At 33.2% G+C, this 19,328-nt stretch overlaps 1 protein-coding gene across 1 annotated transcript in view; it reads left to right on the forward strand.

Annotated features, from left to right (window-relative positions):
• Positions 1-19,328, forward strand: part of ADGRV1 (adhesion G protein-coupled receptor V1) — a 635,274-nt gene that overhangs the window by 148,093 nt on the left and 467,853 nt on the right. The window contains exons 37-48 of the mRNA XM_037801795.1: positions 390-569; positions 1,117-1,280; positions 3,516-3,609; positions 5,860-5,938; positions 6,051-6,189; positions 6,846-6,987; positions 10,755-11,017; positions 12,776-12,951; positions 13,769-13,893; positions 16,622-16,788; positions 16,880-17,026; positions 17,340-17,447. Of these exons, the coding sequence (XP_037657723.1) occupies positions 390-569; positions 1,117-1,280; positions 3,516-3,609; positions 5,860-5,938; positions 6,051-6,189; positions 6,846-6,987; positions 10,755-11,017; positions 12,776-12,951; positions 13,769-13,893; positions 16,622-16,788; positions 16,880-17,026; positions 17,340-17,447 (1,784 nt within the window). The remainder of the gene's footprint in view (positions 1-389; positions 570-1,116; positions 1,281-3,515; positions 3,610-5,859; positions 5,939-6,050; positions 6,190-6,845; positions 6,988-10,754; positions 11,018-12,775; positions 12,952-13,768; positions 13,894-16,621; positions 16,789-16,879; positions 17,027-17,339; positions 17,448-19,328) is intronic.

A 19,328-nucleotide genomic window follows, 5' to 3' on the forward strand; every position in this document is an offset into this window, starting at 1 on the left:
CAGAATTTTCCTGAAATGAACTTTATACTAGTAGAACAATTTGGATTTTGGAGCAAATATATGGATAATTGAAATTTAATCAGCTTTTGTGCAAATTATCTTTGTACTTTCCTTAATGCCTAGTCAGTTTATATAATTCATAGATGACTAACATAGCAAATGATGATAATATGTCATGTGAAAACAAATCAATGGTTTGCTGTCTAGAAAAAAGGAAACAAAATCTAGGCTCTGTGAATCCACCTGAAGATTTCTGTTAGAGAAGTGAATAAAGTAGAATACTTTATGGTTACTTTAATATGTTTAAGAGAGTAGGGTTTTATTTAAAGTATTTAGCAGTTAGTGCAAAGTCACTGTCAGATTCCCTAATGGTTCCCTGACATTTTTAGGAGTTCCGCCAGCGGGATTTGCTCTGCTTGATGCTCAAGGATATGCTGCTGTCCTGACAGTAGAAGCCAGTGATGAACCACATGGAGTTTTAAACTTTGCTCCTTCATCAAGATTTGTTTTAGTACAAGAGGCTAATATAACCATACAGCTTTTCATCAACAGAGAATTTGGATCTCTAGGTTTGTGTTACTCTAGAATGAATGAGGTTACTAGGCAGAATTTTTTAAAAAATATTTTACTCAATATGGATGAAAGTAATTGCTAAAATAAGTCAGGGACAGGACAAAATATTTATTAGTTGAGGACAGGGCCTTATAACTTTATTATTCTTATACAGATTAAAGGAATTATCTGTAGTCACAAAAATGCTTTTGCCTTTTGGGACCAGCAGAGGCACAAGAGAGCAAGCAAAATCATGCAAGGCCTCCTCCTTTGGTCTAGGCTAAGAACTAGCACAGCATCACTTCATCGTTTTTGCGTCTTACTATTAGCCAAAATAAGTCCACAATGCCAAACTCAGAGTCTAGAGGCAGGGAAGCATGCCTTGCCCACAGTGAAAGATCACTCAGCTGTTACATGGCAAAGGCCATGGACATAGGAAGGGTTGAGGAATTGTGCCAATTGTACTATCTATGGAAGGTGCTTTTAGGAAAGGCAAAAAATTAACAGTGTGATATTATTTTTGAAGTTTAAATAATTATACTTTTTTCTTACCCATTCTATCAGGAATTATCAATGTGACATATAGCACAGTTCCTGGAATGCTGACTCTAAAGAACCAAACAGAAGGAGACCTGGCAGAGCCTGAAGTTGATTTTGTACCTGTGGTTGGCTTCTTGATTTTACAAGAAGGGGAGACATCAGCAGCCATCAATGTTACTATACTTGAGGTAAAACAAATATGTTGTTTCCCTATTACCATATCAAATCCAAATAACCATGTAGAAAGTAGAAATTGATGGGCTGTTCTATCTGTAATATGTCATGACATTTTAGTAAGAGATCTCTGACAGTTTTGCACTGTAAGTCATCAAATTTCATGCAGACTGAGCTCACCAAGTACTTTTTTTCAGTTTTCTCTATTTTTTTTTTTTTTTTTCACACTACCCTGCTTTCAGTATAAGATTTGGAGTTATACAGCAATTATCTCCAGAAACTTGGAGAATTCATTTCTGATTGGTTCTCCCTGCTGGTGCCTTTAAATCTGCTTATTTCTTTTCACAACTTATTTTTTAACCATACAGGGGTTTCTGTTGTTGTTTAGATAGGCTGGTCTGCTGTTGTGAGTTTTATTGTAGAAACACCTTGTGATAAAGAGAATTTCCTTAGTGCACTCCCCTTAAGATGGTATTGGTCTAAGAGATTCTACAGAAGCGTTTTGAGTGTGCCAAATGACTCATTGGGCCAGCAAATCCTTGAAGGTCAGAATCTGTTTTGGTCGGACCGGTTAAATTAGAGATACCAAGAAACTCATGAGATACTGATGGCATAAATATAATTGCTGTCAAACTAAAGTAATCATTGGTACCTGCAATTGCATTTTAAATGATTTTTTCATATTGTGAAATCTTGTACAGTTTTGGAACTTAGTGTTTCAGCTTTCTAAATACGTTTCCAAGGGTACATGTGGAGGTAGTGAGAGGCGATATATGAGGTGGGTCACGGGGGATGGGATAGAGAATGAATTTTGCTTTTCAAAAATATTTTTTAATTACTATGTATTTTGAGGCTTCTGTTTAAAAAAGGCTTTGTTTTCTTAGAGGCTTTTTATTTTTACAAAATTATAAGTAGTGTACCATTATAAGCTACCATCTGAAGTTGGTGACTCTTATTTTATTGATTACGCTGGCATTGTGATCTAATATAATATTATGAGAACTCTAAATCCTCAAGCTAGAAGGTAATATTATTTCATAAGTGACATACAATGCAAGATTTGATAAAACTTGCAGGTGAGTCATTTTTCAAATATATAATCTATTAGTGTAACTTAATAGAAAAATAGATTTTAGACGTAATAGATTTTAAAGCAGAAAATGTACGGCTACCCTTCTTTTCTTCACAAAGTCTAGCTTTATGAACCTGGGGGTACCAGTTCCACTTCTCTTTCTCCCCAGCTATTTGTAGCTCTTTCTGCTCCCTGAGTGGCACTAGATTAAGAGGCTGAAGGCCTGTATATATAGAGGAGATAAGTTAACCTGGGGGTGGGTGAGGGGGGAGTTGTTGCATGTGTTTGTGTAAAGGTGGGTGGGTGGGGGAGTCCCTTTTACATCTGATTTTATAACTTGTGTTGGTCTGTATAGTACATAAGAGTTCAGAACCTATGTTTCCCACATGGAAGCATGAGTCCATTAAATATAACATGAAGAGTTAGTGTCTGTTGGTGTATATGTATTGATATTATATACAGATGTGTACATATTGGATTTCTATGTAAATATTGGGGCCTGGCTGGGCATCCCTGATGTGGATTTTGTTAGTCCTCATGTTTTGAACACCTGTGTTAATTTCATTGTTACTGTTTGGACTAGTGACTAAAAATAACAGTTATTATTCTAAAGTACCCTCTCTAGGCCAGACACACCACACATATTCTTTTTAATCATTATTACAATCCCACAAAGTAGCTGTTATTTCTCCCATTATAAAGACAGTAGAATTGAGGCCCTGAAAATTAAATAACTGACGTAAAATTACAGAAATTGGTATGAGCTCTTCTTGACTGCGAAGATTGTACTTTTTTCATGGTATCATTTTTCCTCATTCCTAATATGAGATAGTTAAGATAAAGGCATTTGAAATATTTTGTTCATACTATGTTTTGAATCTATTATATTTGTATATTTTAAAATTGTTTTACATATTAGATTAGTTTAGATAAAAAATGACACAATATTAACAGTTTCATATGGTTCAATTTAATACCTTATCTCATAGCCAGTTATTAGTTTAATAATTTTATTCTTATTTTTACTAATTTAGCTCTTTACTACTGTATTCCATTTTCATATTTCTGTATACCCTTTAAGCATATATACTGATAAGATAATTTTAAAAACAGCTCATGAGAGGTAATTACTTTAGCAGCATAATTATAGGGATTTTAATGGGTGTGCTTTGTGCAGGACGATATACCAGAGCTAGAAGAATATTTCCTGGTGAATTTAACTTACGCTGAACTTATCATGGCTCCTTTAACTTCATTTCCTCCAAGACTAGGTATTGTGCTTTGCTTGTTTGTTTGCTTCTTTTTGCTCACTTATTTCAAAAAAGTATAGGTACTTCAATCAGATTGCAATATTAGTTAATCTAAGTTCTCTGTGAAAATATCATAGGCTTTTAGATTAATTTGATTTAAAGACTATGATATATTACACTTCCGTACATTGGACACCATAAAGACATTTAAGAATTATTATGTGAGGCCTTTTAAATTTTACAAAGATTTTATAACAAAATTTACAATCCTTAAAATAGAATTTGTTCTTTACTTGATTGACTCCACAGAATGCCTTTTCCTTTCATTCCCCTTTAAAATGCAGTAGCTGTTTTCATTAGATCTCCAGACTATCAGTTGATTTTATTTTCTTTTAGGTTAAGCAGAGCTTTGGTTGGTTGGTTTGTTGTGTCCTCATTCTTTTTTTTTTGCTTTATCTTTTTCTTTCCATGCTTTTAGAAAAGACTCAGTTAATCCATTGCAGGCTGAAAGACAAAACTTGAATTTTAGTACAAGGTACAACTTAATTGCTCTAAAAAGATGTATTCCCATTTTTAGACCTTTTTAAACCTGTTTGTGGTTTGAAAATTTACTACTGGGAAAGTTTGTCTGAAGCCTGTAGGTGTGATGGCCCGGTAGGGGATGGTGGTGAGCAGCAGTGAGGGTAACCTGCTTTCCTGGCCCCTGCTTAAAAGGTGAACTGGGCAGAGGCTAAATTAAGCTGAGTTATGGGAGCATGGCCTGAGAAACAGGTGTTTCTCATTCTACTTCTGAGGCTCAATGTGACAACTATGAAAATATCAAAAGAGAATAATCAATTTCTAACATTATTGTTTGAAAAGTTTCAGTTCTTTTGCAAAAGAAATATTTGACTCCAGCAACTGGACTGTGTATGTTAAACAATTATTATAATAGATATTGGAAGATAATTATTGTTCACCCTACAAAGACTAACAAAATATTTCATGTTTCTTTCATATTAATATTAAACGTAATTTGAAGAGTTGACCTTTGTTGCATACTTAATAATGTCATTGTTCCAGGCAGGTGCTTCTTATATTACCACTTGGGAACATCATAACTCACGTAGTCCCATTTTACAGATGAAGGAACTGAGGCCAAGAGATGCTAAGTAACAGGCCCAAAGTCACAGCTAATAAGTGATAGAGATGGTGTTCAAGTAGTATGGACTGGTTTTAGAATTTGTGCTTTGTAGGCCTCTAGTATGATAGGCACAATTCTTGATTTTATAATCTTTCCTTGAAAATGCTTTCTTCACTCTAAAGAAAATCACATTTCCCCTATCACTCCCCTACCCGGGAAGCTGCCATAAATATCCTGGAGTAAGATAGAGCTTCTGAAATTTTAAAGGTGAAGGGCAGTTGAAATATTCTTTTGAAAAGCAGTAAGGTGTAATCCATAACAATTTTTGAAATTACCTATATAACTGCCTGTTGAGCTGTACATAGAAAGTTAATTGCTTTCTGTATATATATTTTACAATGATGGAAATAACTGAAATTGTGGAACTGTATCCCATAACATTGAAATTTGTTCTCTAACTGCTTGTTAAATTGTACTTTGAAAGTTTTCACTGTTAATGTATATATGTTAATGTTCACAATAAAAAATGCATTTAAAAATAAAAAAGCAGTAAGGGGTTATTTAATATGTCAAGACTGAATAATACATACTGGTAATATTAAACTTAGTGGATAGAATGTAGCATAAATAGGGTTAAGAAGTTTACATTATCTTTCCCACCTGTCTCAACTTCTGTTTTTATCTCTCTCTTTTCCCCACCTGAATTTCTCTCTGCAGTGTTCCTTACCTTTCTCTTTACTTTTCTTTTCTCTTGCTCTTCTACTCCTTCCAACTCTCCCCATTTTCCTTTCCTACTGAATTCTTGGTATTTTAGAATAGAGGTACAAAATATTTTTTAAAAATTTTAAAAATAAATTTAAAATAAAATACCAGAAAAAGCCATAATTTCAGTTGTTTATTATTTTGTACTGTTCTTCAGTTGATTTAATTTCTATAAATCACTGAATTTTATTAGTAAAAGTTTCTTTATTCAGATGTCATAATTATTCATGTCTTTATTTTGTTAAACCTCTTGAATCGTGTCAATCAGCAATACCTGTGTATTAGAGAAAAAATCTCAGTGTCACTGTCTTTAAATTCTATGTAAAATAGTGATTTTATTAGTCAATTGTATTTATTTTAAAATGATATTTCCATATATTGGTCAGATTCAGAAGGCATGACTGCACAAATTGTCATTGATGCCAATGATGGAGCCCGAGGCATAATTGAATGGCAACACAGCAGGTAAGCCCAAGACACTGTTAGGACACTTTTCTGAGTTTCAGATTATTTGCTGTCTACTGAATACGCCTATAAGGAAAAAAAAATGAATGTACTCTCTTTTCTTTATTGATAGGTTTGATGTAAATGAGACCCAAGGAAGTTTAACACTGGTAGCCCAGAGAAGCAGAGGGGCTTTTGGCCATGTTTCCTTGTTTGTGTACGCACAGAATTTGGAAGCACAACTAGGGCTGGATTATATCTTCACGCCAATGGTAGGGCTCAGGATTGATCACAGATGACTTTTACAAATTATTTTATAATCATTATTCCTTGAGAGTTATAGTGATTTAGGTTCTATGTAAATAAATGAATCTTGTAATAAAATATATATTCTCCTGTCAATTGGCAAAAGACTTCCACACGATTCCCCTTCGCTATTTTATTTAGATGTAAATTTAATTTACAGTACTATTCTAAAGATTATCCTGTGTTCATTTACTATTTTATTGCAATTTATGATACTGAAGGAAGCTTATTTTGTTAAATAAATAATTTATTTCATTAGTTGACCTTCCCAGTCAGAATGTTTCTTACAGTACTTGAAAATATTAACCTTTTATTTTTTGTCTTAATTTACTGAAGCACATCTAATGTTTATAAACCCTTTTTACATTGTCTCATATGCCTTTTATTCCTTAACCTAATGTATGCTTTCTTCTCTTCCCCCATTATATTTTTTCTTTTTTTACTTAATACTGTCAATTGCAAATAAAAAGGTCATGCAAACAAAAAAAGGGGGTGGGCTTCCTGTAAAATAGTTTACTTACTTTTCTAATTTCATAAGTACATTTTCTCTTTCCAAATATTATATACAAACTCTTCAGGTTATTTAAAATGTAATACTAACTATATTTACCTTTGCTATTAGATTCTTTATTTTGCTGATGGAGAAAGGTATAAAAACGTTGACATTGGGATTCTTGATGATGACAGTCCAGAAGGAGATGAAAATTTTCAGCTGATTTTAACAAATCCTTCTCCTGGACTGGAGCTGGGAGCAAATACAATAGGTAAATGGCAATTTCTTATATATAACTCCTTCTCCTTCATGCTTTTTCCTTTAACATAGGGACAGATGTAAAAGGAGTTAGAGTATTGATGGCTTTCTATGCTTAGAGTGAAACATATTTTCAATTAAGTATTTCTAAATTTCTGTGTTGTGTAACAGTACTTTTGGTCTCTGTGTGTATATATGAGTAAGAAAAAAAAAGTAGGTTGTACCATGGAGCATATTAAATAATTTCCACAATTATTGATAGGTTTTATTATTATACAGTTGTCTTTCTTTTGGAATTTGAGTTTCTGCTTTTCTCTTTAGCAACAGAAGTACTAGCAAGTTGATTCTTTTAATATCATCTAATTGTTGTAATGTTACTGCTTAAGGTTGAGGTGTACTGATACTGTAGACAGATTATAGGAGCAATGCTTTTTCAGTTTGAACTTGTTGCTAAAACCATCCTAGTTCTCTGCATGTCAGATACTCTGCTAACTGCTTAGAGAAGGTAAAGAAGAGGCAAGAAAGGAAGCTCCTAGATACACAGAGCCTGGTATAGAGAGTACTTTAAAAATGCGCTTAATTAAATTTCCTGATGGATAAGCCAAGTAGACATAAAGGACTGAGTGTTGACTGGCTCTTCAACCTCCTGTTTTAGCCAGTACTGAGTGTTCTTTGGGATTCCTTTAGTTTGATTGACCTTGAATTCCTATCTTATTTACCTTTATGTGGATAATCTGATTTGTAGTATAAAACATAAAAAAAAATTTGAGGAACTTAAAGGCTGGATTTTACTTTTCTTGCCATATTGATAATATAAAATGAAATTTTTGAGGCCCCAGAAACCTTTCCTTGAGGCTGGGTCCTTTGTTTCCAATCCAGAGCATATGTGCTAGAGATGAAATCACTGGAGAATGTATTGGGAATCACTGGAGAATGTATTGGGAATCACTGGAGAATGTAAAGGGTTCCAGGAATGGACACAGAAAACCCAACTTGAACTGATTTAAACAAAGATAATTTATTGACTCACTTATAGTGAGGATCCAGAGACATGATTTTCGATGAGGTGGGCCCAGAACCTACTAATGCCGTCAAGGACTCTGTTGTTTTCTCTCTCCTCTTTGCCCTTTGGAATATTCACTTCATCTCAAGGCTGATGTTACTCATTGTCCTAAAATGGTGTCAGCATCACTCTTCTGCATGCCACCTAACAGGAAAGAGAGAGTACATAATTCCAAGCATCCCTGAAAGAGGTCCTGGGATAATTCTGCTTGGAATTACATAGGTTACATGCTCACCACAGTGACCCGGAGGAAGGAATGTGCTATTTGGCTCTGTCAAGTTTGCTTTGTGTTTGTACTTTTCTATTTTTTAAATATTAAAAGATTCCTCAGACCAATAAATACTTTGAAAGGGAGTACTTTCTGAAACCATGCTCCATTAGTGAATTGTTAGTAATTTCTAAACTTTCACAAAGTTACAATTAATATCCTTGTGTATAAATCTTTATATACATGGGCAATTAAGACTATCCGTTGAATACAATGGATGTTTAGTGGAAAGGACATTGACTATCTTCCAAATAACCTATACTCTAAAAGTGTGTATGTAAAATTATTTTTCTACATTCTCACCAGCAATTTATTTTAATAGTCATTGACATTTTTACCAGTTCTGATGAATGGAAAATAAATTGTGCATTTTTTTGTTCATTTCCCTGTTTGTTATGAGCCTGACACTGGTTATTTGTTTTTCCTTTGTGTGATTTGGTTTTTAATATCCTTTGTGCACTTTTCTGTGGTTTGTATTGTTTTGTTGGTTTTTGGAACTCTTTATATATTCTGAAATCAATCCCTTAATTGTAAAAAATGTTACAGAGTTTCTCCTGGTCTTTCAGTTATCTTTTACATTTAGTAAGGCATCTTTTATTGAATAAACAATTTTAAATTAAAAAGAATGGATATTTTATGATATGCTTTCTAATCCTATTTATGTAGGTCTTTTCTGACCAAAGGCTATGAAATCAATTTACTATATATTTCTAATAAATTCATAGTTTTGATTTATTTTTAATTAACTTACCAGAACTTTATTTCTTGGTAGATTCTGAGGTAGGGATTTAACTTTATTTTCCCCTAAAATATATGATCTATACCCTAATACCATTTAGAGAATGGCACACCCATTAGCTATTGATTTCAATGATCAATTTATTTTTTTCCTGAACTCTATTCTGTTCTATTTTCATATTTCTGTACTGATTGCCATATTGTTTTATTTATCATAGATTCAAAGTATAATTTGTTTTTTGGGGGCAGCACATACCTTTTTTTTTTTCCAAGTTGTCTCATCTGTTCCTGCACATGATCAGTTCCATATGAACTTTAGAATCAACAAATTAAGCTCTGTAACAACAACAACAACAGCAAAAAAATACTTCTATTTTGTTTACAGTTGAATCGAAATTATAGTTTAATATGGAGGAACTCAGTATGGCTATAATATTAAGTTTTCCCATTTAGAAAAGTGATATGCCTTTCTATTTATTTGGATCTTCTAAATCACTGCCTTAGTTCATGTTCCTCAAAAGCCAACTCTGAGCCAAGGATTTAGATGTAAGTAGTTTATTTGTTAGGTGATCTCTGGAGGCACGGTAAGAAAATGAGAAAGTGAGACACAGAAGAGAGGAAGGCTGGCAACTGGGGCTCAGTCCTGCTGAGCCTTCCTAGATGCTGACTTCCAATCCTTCATTGTTTGTGAGTCACTCTTGGCTGTTGAGTCTCCAGTAATTCTGGCCCTATGGGCTGATGCTGTCCTCAGGCAGAGACTGGAGAGGCCATTGGGAAAGCAGGAACTGCTGTAGGTGGGCTGAAGGGATAGGGGTGGGGCGCCCATAGTGTCTGCCACAAGCAGGCATTAAAATTTATATTTTTTCATATAGGTCTTATGTATTTTACTTTAAATTGATTCCGAGGCATTGTTGCTATTGGGAATGCGGTCCCTTCTGTATTATGTTTTCTTGGTTACAGCTGATGTATTATAACAGTTAGAATGAACACTCTGAAGCAGACGCTTGGCTTTGTGCACCAGTCTGCCACTTTCTAGCCTGTGAATCTCAGCAAATTACCTGTCTGTGCTTCAGTCGTCTCCTCTGTAAAAAGGCAATAATAATAGAATCAACCTCATAGGGTTGTTGTAAGAACTAAATTAGTTGCTAGAATTTAAACAATTAGTAAGTGCTCGGAAGTATTAGTTGTTGAAGTTATTATTAATATTTCAGTATTAGTAAGTAGATAGCTCTTGATTGCTGAAGATTGCTCATTCTTTGTTTCTGAATCATAAAAGTTCTAATAATTTTTCTCTTGCATTTTCTAAGTAGACAATAAGGTTATTTAAAAATAGTGACAGTTTTGACTCTTCGTTTCCATTATTTTTATACCTGTTCCTTGGCTGATACCCTCAGAAAAATCACAGGCATCACTGTCTTGTTTCTGTTTTTAGTGCCATGTTTTTAATGTTTCAACAATAAGGTTGATACTTGTTATTCACTTCTGATAGATATCACTTTATCGGGTTGAGGAAACCACCTTCTATGTCAAGATGAGTATTTTTAAATTAGGAGTGAATTTAGAATTTTGCTAAATGCTTTCTAAAGCTTCCCTCATTTATAAGGTGATGTAGAGGAGAGTTGACCTAGTTTCCAATCAAACATCCACGCTGTTCCAGCACTTGCAACCTATTAGATCATGATTTATTGCTTTAATATTTTTATTTTGACAGCATTCATTACTGTCCTTGCCAATGATGATGGCCCTGGAGTTCTATCATTTAACAACAGTGAGCACTTTTTCCTGAGAGAACCAGCAGCTCTCTATGTACAGGAGAGTGTTGCAGTATTGTACATTGTTCGGGAACCTGCAGAAGGACTGGCTGGAACTGTGACTATTCAGTTCATCGTGACAGAATTAAATACTTCAACTGAGTCTAAAGATCTAACCCCTTCCAGAGGCTTTATTGTTTTAGAAGAAGGTGTTCGATTCAAGGTATGGTATATACTTTTAATGAGAATGAAAGATTATCTTTAATATATACAAAATAATTTTCTTGTAGAGGAGTATCTAGGTGTTAGGAAGGAAAAAAATATTCCAGCTGAGGTGATAGGTAAAGATATGATTAGATTATTGTGGGACAAGTGCTATAGTGGAAATCTGTACAAGGTGTAGCTGGAGAAATTGGGTGTGTTAATAGGATAGCAGAATCTGCAAATAATGAAGAAAATGTACTTATTGATATTAAAAATTTTTGGCATATTTAAATAGTATAGTTCACTTTATGTTGTCTATAGACCATAAATTAAAAGAAATTCCAAACCATTCATTTCACTCAAGCCAATCATTCCTTTTGCCATATTTTAACGGAACAAAATATAAATGATTACTTGAGACTGCTCAGGGGTAGCTTAATGGAGAAAAAATGTTGAATTTGAGATTAATATAAATATGATCTATACTCATGAAAGTTTAACTTTCAAAACATTTCTATCTATATATTAACAATTTTCTTTTGTTTTACTAAACTATACTTTTTTAAAGCACCATTTAAGTTTAAAATATCTAATTGCATTAGATTTGATATGTTTGTAAACCAGCTATATAAAATATAACTCTAAAATAATATACTGAAAGCTATTTCATCTAAAAGCAATCTAACCAATAATTAAATAATTTGCTCAATGATCAGTTTGTGCAAACCTCAACAGATTTTTGAATGCATATTCATTTACATGTCCAATTTTTTCATCTTCTTGGAATTTTAGAAACTTTAGTTGATTTGTTCAAGGATGTTTACACTTAAATCTTGATATAGATATAAAAAATTCAAATTGCATTCATATTTTTTCTTCTTTAAAGACTCCTTTTCACAGTTTATTTAAGGACTTTTCAGTTCATCAAGCAAATTAAATGTTAGAGCAAATGGGATGAAATAACATTTCCTTTTACCAAACTGCTTTTTTTCATCTGTTTTTATTTTGAGGTATGAACAGTAAAATGTGCACATATTAAATGTATGACTCAGTGACTTTAGAGATATGTAAACACTTTTGTAATTGCCACGTGGATTAAAATACTGAATGTTACCATTACCCCAGAAGATTCCCTCTTTCCCCTTTTCAGTTACTAGCATTCTTGCCCTGCTGAGAGCAAATGACTTTCTGATTTCTAGCATTGAAGTTTCATCTTGCTAGTTCTTGAACATCATATAAATAGAATCATACGTTATGTATTCTTTTTTGTCTGGCTTCTTTCACTCAGCATAATTTTTTAGATCCATGTGGTTGCATATATCAGTAATTGATTCTTATTTATTGTTGAATAGCCATTCATTAAATAGACCATTATTTGTTTATCCATTCTCCTGTTGATGAACATTTGGATTTTTTTTTTTTTCCCAATTATAGCTGTTTTGGCAAGACCAGCTTTTGAATAGTGAAACCTAGACTAGAATCGGATTAATGAAGTTATGTATCTAGGGTTAGCCAAAATTAAGAGATAAATTTAATTATTCTTGATGATATTTTTAAATGCCATACACAATATAGTTTAGAAACTTCTGTGCAGTATATCACAGTATTAAAATCCTGAAAGTAGTAACTTGAAACAGTTGTTCCTATCGCATTATGGGGATCTATATGAAAAAAGATGTGACATTTTTCAAAACCTGTTTTATTGTCAAAAATGTTTAGCAGATTTCTCTGTATGTGTTGTTGTTCTAGTAACTTTATCTTACGATTTCATTTTCAGGCTCTTCACATATCTGCCATATTAGACACAGAACCAGAAATGGATGAACATTTTGTTTGCACATTGTTTAATCCGACTGGTGGTGCTAGACTAGGGGCACATGTTCAAACCCTGATAACAGTTTTGCAAAACCAGGCACCTCTGGGGCTATTCAGTATCTCTGCAGCTGAAAGCAGGTATAGTTTATTCATAAGAAAATTGTTGCTTCTACAGCTACAATTAGGAAAGTAGGAAATATTTTTGACATAAAGAAAATGCAGAATGAAATTGATCTCTGATTATTTTAAAGGGATCTTTTGCAATGAGCTCTAGGAGGTCCAGAGACGGCTCCAGAGAGGGTTTATTTCCTCTCATAACAGGGCGCATCAAGGAACTAAACATGTTCAGTATAATGATGTGATTAGCTTTCTTAATTTCTCAGAGTTCAGGCTCTCAGGCAAAGACCTGAACCATTTTGTGTTTTTAAAAATAATAAAAAGTAAGAAATAAAATAAAATATCTTTAGCTGCTACAATCAAATGAATGACTCCTCAAATATATATTAACATAATTGTAGTTTTAAAATTTCCTTTAGAAGCTGACAAATTTTATTTTTTTTATATTTTAGAAATATTCCAGTAGACCCAGTTTCATTAATACGCTGAAAATTTCCTGACTCATCATTTTCATGCAAAATGTTTCTTATTTATGGGAGAAGAAACTTAGCAATGATAAAGTTTTATTGTTTTAGAATATGCACTGTGAAGTTACTGATTTTCAGTATTTTCTTCTGATCATAGTTGAGTGTTACATTTGCACTGATTTTTTTTTTTAATCTCATCAGTGAAAATTTTTGAGCTGTAGAGTCTAGTCTGATATATATATTTGTAGATCACACCTTGGCTTGTATAAATTTAAATTTAAGTATTAAATATATGTCAGCAATGTGATATATTCTAAATACATAGAAATTATACTTTTTTTCTCTTTCCACAATCCATTTGTTTGTTTTAGAGCCACCTCTATAGCCATCGAAGAAGCCAACAGGACTGTGTATGTAAATGTGTCACGTGCTAATGGCATTGATTTAGCTGTGAGTGTGGAGTGGGAGACGATATCTGAAACAGCTTTTGGCATGAGTACGTTTAGTTTCTTATGAGAACAAAAGTCTATAACCAAGAAAGATTGTATGTAAAAGGTTTACTTTTTCCCCATGAATTGTATCTTCAGGATCTGTTAAAAATGGAGAACAGACGTATAATTCTTTTATTGCATCCACAAATATTTATTGTGTGCCTATCATGTGTCAGGCATGATTCTGAGCTCATGGAGTTTAGAGTTTAGGGGTGACAGAAATACATTAGATAAGCAAAGATCAATGTGTAGTTTAATTCTACTAAGTGTTTTAAAGGGGGGATTCTAGATGCTGTGTGAACATAAGGGACTGTTTCCCAGCAATATTGATGTTTGAACTAAGATCTAATGATAAGTAGGGCTTGATTATGTAAATGTAGGTGAGAGTGGGAAGCAGTCTAGTTAGAAGACTTGCAGCATAAGGAACGTTGTAAGTGAAGAACTTAAGAGAGGAGAGTAGGCATAGAAATAAGGGGAGAGAGGGAGCTTGGAGAGCCAGGTAGAACCAGATCTTTTAAGAATTAGAAGAATATGTTATGGATTTCAGTCTTTATCCTAGGAGCAATGGAAAGCCTTTGAATGTTTTAGGCATGGAGGAGGATTACCATGTGTATATGTGGGTGGTATGATCACATTAGCATTTTGAAGATATTATTTTGGGTGCCATTATTTTGGGTGTAGAGAATGGGTTGATATGGAAGAGTAAGATGGATTCATGGAGACATGTACAAACACAAGAGATGACGGTTGCTTGGACTAGGTGGTGGGTTGAATCTGAGGGTGAGGGAAAGGGAAGTATCAGAGATGACACCTAGGTTTCTTCTTGTGCAGTTGGATGGAGAGTTGTGTCATTCATTTAGAAAGTGAATATTGGAAGAGGACTAAGGTTATTTTGGTGAAGGCAGTAAAAGAAACATGGTTGAGCACTTTTTGAGTTTGAATTACTTTTGAGAGGAAGATTTTCTAGACCTCAAAGGAGAGATCTCTGCTGGAGGGATAAATTTGGGAATTTTTAGCATGTATATTGTATTCGAAGTCATGGGAATTGATGTAATAATGTGGAAAGAGAGACTGTTGGTAGAGAAAGGAAGAGGACCTAGAACTGAGCACTAGGAGGTTCAAATTGAATGTCTGAGAAGAGGATGATCTAGCAAAGGAGACTTAGAAGACCTGGTGGGAAACCCAGGAGAATATAGGATTTCAGTCACCAACAGAAGGGTATGTTTAAAAGGAAGGAGTGGTAAACTGTCAGTTGCTGCTGAAAAGTCTAGAAAGATGAGAAATGAAACACATTCATTGTAGTTAGTTACATAGAAGGCATTAATGACCATAAAAAGAGCTATTTGTATGGAGGGGTGGGAGCTAAATAATATTTTGAATGGAGGTGAAAAGTGGAAACTTCAAATATAGGCAACTATTGCAAGAAGTTTGGATGGAAAAGTAAGACCTAGAGAAGTTACTTGTGAGACTGTAGGGTTCAGAGGGTTTTTTGTTTGTTTGTTTTAGTTTGGAGAGACCTGAGCATCTTTAAATACTGATGGAAAAGACCTAGTAGAAAGGGAAAGATTTAATATTCAGAAGAGAAAGGGAATATTTAATAGTGGTAAAGTTACCTGGATGGCAGGAGGGGATGGGATCCAATAAAGGAAGATTATGCTTTCTAATTCAGAGTTATTTCATTGTTTGGACTCTGTCTGTACTGGTGGGTGTATTTATTGGAGATTCTTAAATGTCACCAGTCCTTGCCTTCTTTTCATTCTGCCTTTTGAATTATGGTAGAGAAGCATTTGCCCATGTGGTCAGGACCATTGAGGGCACTTAATGAAAAAGCTGTGGCATACCTTCACTTTCAAAAGATGGCAAAATAGAAATTTTTAAATATTGAATTTCTAGAAAAAAAGAAATTGCTAATGGATATTTTATATACGGCACTCGCATTATGATTTTTTGAATTGGTAATCTAAAAATGACTATGATATTTGTCCTTACTGCTTTATGTTAGCATCATTGGATAAAGTTTAAAAAATAACGTACTTTCTTTGGGAAGGAGTCATGTTAATAGAACATGGCACTTTTTATAGTTATATTCATTATGTAGGGTTTTGTTTTGTTTCTGTACTACAGAATTTTAGGACTTGTACTTGTTGTAACAGGTTGATAAGAAAACCTGGACAGCCATTGGAAGTATATAAGTCTACTTTGGCATTCATAGAATATGTAAAATATAAATGAGAAATCATTGGATGGGCATAGTTTCAAATTAATATGTGTAAGTTTTAAAATCTAACATTTGGCATGTTTCTACAGAGGATATTCATTATTTAAAAATTTATCAGTTATATTTTCATCATTTTTATCAAAGTTTATCAAAGTTGATAAAAATCATATCCAGCATATTTTCCTTCAAAATAAACAATTAGAATTTATTTTTATGGTGAATAAATATTGTATGGTGAATAAATATTGTATGGTGAATAAAGATTGTCTGGTGAAGTCTACATGGTGTAGAGTAGAGTATTAAAATTTTTTCTTGTTTTTTTTAAAATTGTTGTTAGTTATTTTTATTTGTTCTGTCTTCTCTCTGTGTCTCTGTCTCTCACACACTCACATACACAAATCATGGAAGGATCTTTGTTTTTAGTAACAGATGAACTGGTCTTACTATTGAAACAACAAACAAAATAAGGTTTAGAAGGTCTTATACACTAGCAAATCATGATTCATGTTTTTCAGGGGGAATGGATGTTGTGTTTTCCATATTTCAAAGTTTTTTGGATCAATCGGCTTCTGGCTGGTGTTTCTTTACTGTGGAAGATTTAATATATGCTGTAATGTTAAGAAAATGGTCTATGGGATTTTCTACTATTTACCGATGGCAAGGGATTTTTATTCCAGTTGAGGTAGACATCACTTATTTTAGACAAAATAAAATGTACTAGTAAATTTTTGACACATCATGAATTACTGATATTCTTATTCCTCTTTTCATAGAATTTAAGTATGGAAAATCCTAAAACCTGTGAGACCTTTAATATTGGTCTTTCACCCTACTTTGTGATAACTCATGAAGAAGCAAATCAAGAAAAGCCTTCTGTGAACAGTGTGTATACTTTCACATCAGGATTCAAATTATTCCTGGTAAAAAAAACAAACACTTCATTTTCTATTGTAGATTGTTTCATTTAAAAGAAAACTTAGATTTTAAGTTTGATTGAAATGGAAGATAATGCTATGTTAATGTAAAAAAGGACTTTTTGTTTATGTAAAAGTTGATACACATTTTAGCAAAATACCTTAATTCAGGGATATTTTTGTCTTTCTTAAAATGATACTGAGATATGCATACCTAGGGATCAGATGATTTTTCATGTCTTGAACTTACTAATTCATATTATTACTGTTACTGTATATTTTAAAAAATTTTATTCCTACTGTTCTGTCTTCCTTACAGGTACAAACAATCATTATTTCAGAAAGTTCTCAAGTAAGGTACTTTACTTCAGACAGTCAAGATTATTTAATTATTGCAAGTCAAAGAGATGATTCTGAATTAACTCAGGTTTGATTCTTTTAAGATCAAGTGTTTTTCTTTTTAATACTATAATTGAAACTATCAAAGATATGATCTGTAGCTCTAGTATAAAATAAAAGCAGAATTTGATTCTGGGAGAATAGTAAAATAGAATGTTGATATTGATTAGTCACAGTTAAATTTTAGATGGTAAAGTTATGAATGCTATATTGCTTTTGAGAGCAGATAAAATAATAAACATGAACATTTAATTATAATTTCATTGAACTGGAAAATATCATGGAGGAAAATCACACAGCTGGACAGATGGTATCAATAAAAATTCATGGTTAACATTGCCAAATAGACATTCAAAAATCACTCCAGCAATCAATCATACATTTCTCTAGTAAATTCATAATCCCAATAATGCTTTACTTATAATTTTTGGTAACTTCTCAAACTCCAATACCTCCTTGTAATCCTCTCACTTCAGCTAATGACCTTGTTGAGATGAAAGTTACCAGACAGTAGATCACTGATTTTCCCAACACCAATTTCATAAAACCACCTGGAACCGGGTGTTATTCCTCCCTCCTGTTATGATGGAGTAACTGCCTCTTTATGTATAAAAGACAATTACCTCGCTTAGGTATCTCTCTTGCCTTCAGAAGGTTTGGTTACCCTCTCCATTTCTGCTATTATTAGCATCTTTGCTATACTGTATCACTATAATCAGCATAAATGCTCTAGTATCACCAAGCTTGAAAAGAAATTCCTCCCATGACCACTCATCCCCTTCTAATTTCATTTCTTTTTTACCTCTTTTGTAAAACATCTTGAAAGAATTATCTACTTCGTCTTTGCTTTCTCATAGTCACCGATAATGACTAAGTTGCCAAATCCAGTAGATACTTTTCTGTTTATCTTCCCACATTATCCTCAAATTTTAAACCATCTCTTTTTTTATTCTTTAAAATTCTAAAACTTACTAATACTTTGTACCCGTCAAGCAGCAACTCTCCCTTCCTCCCCTCTTCTCTTGGTTTCTGTGATACCACACAGATTTTCTATCTCTCCGTGTCATCTTTCTCAAACTTCACTGCTAGCTTTTCCTCCCTTTTCTGAACTTAGATATGTTGGAGTTTTTCAGGATTGAGATTTAATTCAAATTTCTTTTTTCTCTTTCTTCACTCACTCTGGGCTATTTTATTAATTCTATGGTTTTAAATATCAGCTACAGCTAATGTCTTCCAAATTATATATGTGGCCTTTCCTCTGTAGTCCAGACTTAAATATCTAACTACTTATTAACATCTCCGCTGGGATATACCATACATCTAATATATGAACTTTTGATTTTCTCTATGAAACTTGTTGCTTCTGTACTTCATCTCAGGGAATACCAATTTCATAAATGCAGTTGCTCAATCTAGAATTCTGGGATATATCTTGCTTGCTTACTCCTATTTATTCACTCACATCAAATTTATCATTGTCCTTTTGATTATCTCTATTCCTCTCTCCCTAATCCTGTCCCCATCATTTCTTAGCTACACTATCAGAGTAACCTCCTAGCTGGTCTGTGGACTTCTTCTCTAACCTCCTAAGATCCATTTTCCACTGAGAGCTGGAGTAATGCTTTAAACATATTAATTGGCTCCTGGTACTCTTCAGTTTAAAACTATTCAATAATTTCCAGTTACACTCAGAATACATTCTAAATGATTTAATATGGTTTATAAGTAAGATAACCATACCTCCTGATTTGTCCAGGAAAATACTGAGTTGCTCTCTTTCACTCTCCAAAGTGATCTGTGTTTTTTTGTTTTTTGTTTTTTGTTTTTTTTTTATGATAAATTATATAATCACCCTAAGGACAGGTACCTTTGATCTTACTTCTCTAACTGCCCTTCTCTTTACTCTCTA

Source organism: Choloepus didactylus, chromosome 13 (assembly GCF_015220235.1).
Source record: "Choloepus didactylus isolate mChoDid1 chromosome 13, mChoDid1.pri, whole genome shotgun sequence".
NCBI lineage: Eukaryota > Metazoa > Chordata > Mammalia > Pilosa > Megalonychidae > Choloepus > Choloepus didactylus.